Raw genomic sequence first — 4,932 nt, forward strand, 5'->3', positions numbered from 1 at the left:
TCTTTTTGCTTATGTGGTGCTGAGGAATCGAACCCAGGGCCTCATGCATGCAAGGCAAGCGCTCTACCACTGAGCCACCTTCCCAGCCCCTGAAGTTTCTTTTATTTTGACTTCCATTGTTTGGGTGACTTGTTGGGGAGAGTGGTATTGAAGTCCCCCACTATTTCTTTTTTTTTTTTTTGTCAGTCATGAGCCTGAACTCTGGGCCTGGGCGCTGTCCCTCAGCTCTTCAGCTCAAGGCTAGCGCTCTACCACTTGAGCCACAGCACCACTTCTGACTTTTTTTTTTGCTTATGTGGTGCTGAGGAATCGAACCCAGGACCTCATGCATGCAAGGCAAGCGCTCTACCACTGAGCCACCTTCCCAGCCATCCCCCACTATTTCTGTGCTGGGGTCTAGCAGTGCTTGTAAGTCCAGAAATGTCTGTCTGGTGAACTTGGATGTGTTAACATTTGGTGTGGGTATTTGTTCTTCATTAACTTCTCCCTTTATATGAAGTCACCTTCTTCTAAAAGCAAAAAGAACAGGAACTTACTGCTTCGTTGATGGCTTTGATGTGGTAAAGAGAGTCCTTATAAAAGTAAAACAGTCTAAGGACACCTGAAACAGAGACACAGGTGGGGGGTAAGCCAGGGGGCCGCTGCTCCCCTGCCTGCCCCTTCCTCCAGCCTCCCCTGCAGCCCAGGCCGCCCCCTCCCGGGTCCCCTCTGCTGGCCTAAGACTACCTGCATCCCCCACATGCCTCCAGGGCGCACATCTGCCACCCCAAAGCACCCCTTCATTCCACACCCTGCTGGCTTCAGTCGTTTCTGCTTCTCCCTGTGCTGAGCCGAGCTCCTCCTGCCAGTGCAGTCTCTGAGCCTCGGCTCGCCTCAGCCAGGAGGCTGCTCCTGCCTGGAGCTCTGCCCACTCAGCCACTCCAGCATTCCGCTTCCCGCCCCATCCCAGTGTGCCGAACCCACACACTGCGACTTAGCGCCAGACATCCAGATTTACCTTGGCAGCCAAGACAGAGAGCCCATAGAGGCACCTGTGGGGGAACTCATCCGTCTAATTGGACCTGATGAAGGTCCGTGGGGCCCGTGCTCCATGCCAGGGGAGGACGCCTCCGATTCCTCATCGTGAGGGCTGGCGTGTGCAAAACAAGTCCTTTCTCTAGACCTACTCCTGCCACGGGGGCATCAGCATTCCCACAGAGACAGCCTCCGGCTGAAGTCCACACGCACCCCACTGCAGTTCTTACCCAGCAACGTGGCTGTCCTCTCCAGTGGTGCCAGGCCGGGGAGGGGCAGGGAACCCCCTTTCTCTGCACCCCACTCATGCCATTCGTCACCCACTAAGTTTTTTTTTATTGTATTTTCCTCTCGCTTATTTGTTGTTCTTGTTGTTGGTCCGGGGGCTTGAACTCAGAGCCTGGGTCCTGGATCTGGGCTTTTTCACCCAAGGCTAGCACTCTACCACTTTGAGCCACAGTGCCACTTCTGGTTTTCTGGTGGTTCATTGGAGGTAAAAGTCTCATGGACTTTCCTACCTCGGCTGGCTTCCAGTGGCAAGCCTGAAGATCTCAGCTTCCTGAGTAGTGAGGATTATAGGCATGAGCCACTGGTGCCAGGTTTTTATTAAGCTTATTTTGAATTTACACTTACAGGAAAGTTGTATGAAGGTAGCACACCAAAAATTCCTTTGTGCTGCCTGCCAGTGACTTACACCTGTAAATGTTACTACTCAGGATGCTGAGAGCTAAGAATCAGGTTCAAAGCCAGCTCTGGCAAACAAATCCAAGAGATTTTGCTTTTTAATCTCCAGTTAGCCAGCAAAAAATCCCTAAGAGGAAGTATGGCTCAAGTAGCAGGGCACCAACCTTGAGCTAAAAAGCCAAGCAAAAGCACAAGGCCTTGAGTTCAAGCCCCGGCATAAACAAACAGGCTAATGTGAAACACGGGCGTCGTACCTGGCATGTCATACTCGTGCTGTCTAATTCTGGAGCCTGCCTCTACCTGGAGGGAGAAGATACTGAACACCAGCCCACAGATCCCCGTAGATCAGGCTAAAAAGGGAAATCAAAAGGACAAATACCCATTTCATCCACTGAAGCAATAAGTATTTCACTCCCCAGATCTGCAGCCCAGATGGCAGTGACATCAGCTTTAAGTTTCTCCCAGACGTATATCCGTTTAGCATTGAACAGGTGGTAGATGGAGAAGCCCTTAGTTCCGCCGATGAACAGATAGTCTTGGCAAATAGCCATGCAAGTGGACATTCTGTTGAGCTGGGAAAACAAAATCAAAGAAGAGAAAAGAAAAAAAATTATTCTTGGCTGTCTTCAAGTATGAGGAGCTCATGCTCCAAAGAGGGCCCAGGGCTCTTCCTAGAGAGGGCACCCCCAAATTGATGGTGTCTCCCTTTGAGTTGTAAGAGGCCAGAGGAAGTGATGTGCATTTCCAAGACAAAACAGGAGCACAGGCCCAAGCTCCGCTCACCTAGGACCCGCGGGAGCAGCAGCAGCTGAGGGTCTGACAGATTCTCCACCATGGAGCAAGACAATTGTATGCCTACATTAAGGTAGGTTTTCCATATCTCTAGCTGAGTGGGAAAGCACTCCTATATAATTTTCAATTAGCTAGAACACCTTATTTCCCCAGGAAACTACTACATCACTTTTCTTCAACCACAGCATTCCTACAATAGCTCAGACATGCACCAGTCTTATTTTTTTTTGTCGGTCGTGGGGCTTGAACTCTGGGCCTGGGCGTTGTCCCTCAGCTCTTCAACTCAAGGCGAGCGCTCTACCACTCGAGCTACAGCGCCACTTTGCACCAGTCTTATTAAACGAAGGTTTCCGGCTGGGAATGTGGCTTAGTGGTAGAGTGCTTGCATAGCATGTATGAAGCTCTGGGTTCGATTCTTCAGTACCACATAAATAGGGGGAAAAAAGCCTGTAGTGGCACTGTGGTCCAAGTAGTAGAGTGCTAGCCTTGAGCAAAAGAACCTCAGGGACAGTGCCCAGGCCCTGAGTTAAAGTCCAGAACTGGCAAAAAATAAAATGAAGGTTTCTGGCTGGAATTCTTCCCCTGGCTCAGGTTTTCTTATCTATCATTCACACTCAGGGGAGAGTGCATGCCCCCCCCCCATTAGCTCCCTGGTGTGTACCTTACCTGGATTTCCTCCTGCGGAGGATACACGGTAGGCCTGACCCGGTTGAGTTCAGCTTCCCTCACTGCTTCCCTCTCTTCAATAACTTCCCATATCTGGTCAAACAGGAGGTTCAGCACCTTGTTGATCATCCGGTATGGCTGTGGCAGGGAATCCAGACCCTGATCTGGGTCAAGGAAGGTGTAATCCTTCTCATCGTCCTTATGCCAGTCCTTCTCTGTTGGGGGTGGAACTTCCTGCCGCCCCTTTCTTATGAAATTAGGGAGTCTTGTCTTCTGAGCCTGACCTCCCTTGGAGGAGGACATCGCAGAGGTGGCCCTGGGAGCTTCTGCTCGCCCACGAGAAGCTGAGCACAAAGGAAGCAACAGAAATGAAGCAGGCACAGAGCGCCGAGTCCTACAAGGACTATTTGTTCCAGAGACTGGTGTACTTGATCACAGTCCTAGAACAAGACAGATGGGTCAACCCAAGGTGAAATGTGCTGTGAAGGAGGAGTGGAATTTAGAATCGTGTTGCTTTTTTTTTTTTGGTGGGGCTTGAACTCTGAGCCTTGAGCTCTTGCTTAACACCTGTCATCCAGGCCGGCCCTCTACCACTTGAGCCACACTTCTACTTCCAGCTTTTTGGTGGTTAATTTGAGAGAAGTGTCTCAGGAGAACAACAGAAGTGCACGTGTGGCCCGAGCAGTCTGACCAGCCATGAGCTCCTAGGAAAGAGCCAGGCGAGAGTACAAGGCCCTGAGTTCAAGTCCCTGGACCAGCACAAAAGAAATAAAAGGAAAAAAAAATTTCCAAAAAGTGAGCTGGGCCTCCCAGGTCATTGTGGAAGGCACATTCACCAGGCGGGAGCACAGAGCCTGGTTTATCGAGTAACTTCTGACTTTTAAACATTTGAACATCCAACATAGCGGACTGGGGCCTCATGCCACACCTCCAGACCTGTCAGGGGCAGGCGGATCTGACCCAGGGAGCAAAGGTCACAGAGGTGGACGGGCCCTGACTTTGTGCTCTGCGCCTCGAGTGGGCCGACGCTCGCTGCCCTCTTCCTCCATCCTTCGTGGAGTGTTCAGGAACCCCAAGACTCCACCAGAGCGGGCCTAGCTCCAGGGCAGGGACCCCCGCATCTCCTCAGCAAAGGCCCGGGGGTCTCGGGCTGGGGAGCCCGGCCGAAGTTCCCTTCGGCGTTCCCCCGTACTCGGGATCCCCGGGACCTCCGGCTGGAGGGGGACGGCCCCTCACATTCTCTGGAGACCATCACGAGTCTGACGGCCTTGAGGGCAGGGGACAGACGTCCGGCTCACCTGGTCTGCCGGCGGCGTGGCGTCGCCTTGGTAACCACAACTTCCGGTTCCCACCGGAAGCCCGCGAAGCGCTCGGCGATAGGCGCGTCCTCTCGTGGGCGGAGCCCAGTCCCTGCTCTCCAGGAGGAGGTGGGCGTGTCCCCTCAGTGGGCGGAGTCTCAGGCCCGCCCTCCTGGAGGGGGTGGGTGTGCCTCTCCCGTGGGCGGAGTCCCGGGCCCACCCTCCTGGGGAGGTGGGCGTGTCCCTCCAGTGGGCGGAGTCCCGGGCCCGTGGGCTCCGCCCTCCAGGGATCCGCGGCTCCCCACAGGACCCGCGGGGAGCCGGAGCGACGCGAGGGCAGGGCCCGGGCGCCATGGACGCCTTCACGCGCTTCACTAACCAGACCCAGGGCCGGGACCGACTTTTCAGGTGAGTCCGGCGCCGGGGTTCTCGGCCCGCGCCCCGCCCCGCCCTGGACTCCGCCGGCGGAGGAGGAGGT

General features: G+C 54.2%; 2 protein-coding genes across 2 annotated transcripts in view; one reads left to right on the forward strand and one right to left on the reverse strand.

The window, feature by feature from the left end:
* Nucleotides 1-3,531, reverse strand: part of Wdr93 (WD repeat domain 93) — a 16,231-nt gene extending 12,700 nt beyond the window's left edge. Inside the window, exons 1-3 of the mRNA XM_013011873.1 lie at nt 3,157-3,531; nt 2,078-2,270; nt 537-601 (exon numbers count right to left, since the gene is read on the reverse strand). Coding sequence (XP_012867327.1) covers nt 537-601; nt 2,078-2,270; nt 3,157-3,459 — 561 coding nt within the window. The 5' untranslated portion in view covers nt 3,460-3,531. The remainder of the gene's footprint in view (nt 1-536; nt 602-2,077; nt 2,271-3,156) is intronic.
* Nucleotides 3,532-4,782: 1,251 nt separating this feature from the next.
* Nucleotides 4,783-4,932, forward strand: part of Pex11a (peroxisomal biogenesis factor 11 alpha) — a 6,076-nt gene continuing 5,926 nt past the window's right edge. The window contains exon 1 of the mRNA XM_013012020.1: nt 4,783-4,862. Coding sequence (XP_012867474.1) covers nt 4,807-4,862 — 56 coding nt within the window. The 5' untranslated portion in view covers nt 4,783-4,806. The remainder of the gene's footprint in view (nt 4,863-4,932) is intronic.

The sequence above is a fragment of the Dipodomys ordii genome, unplaced genomic scaffold (genome assembly GCF_000151885.1).
Source record: "Dipodomys ordii isolate 6190 unplaced genomic scaffold, Dord_2.0 Scaffold15, whole genome shotgun sequence".
Lineage (NCBI taxonomy): Eukaryota > Metazoa > Chordata > Mammalia > Rodentia > Heteromyidae > Dipodomys > Dipodomys ordii.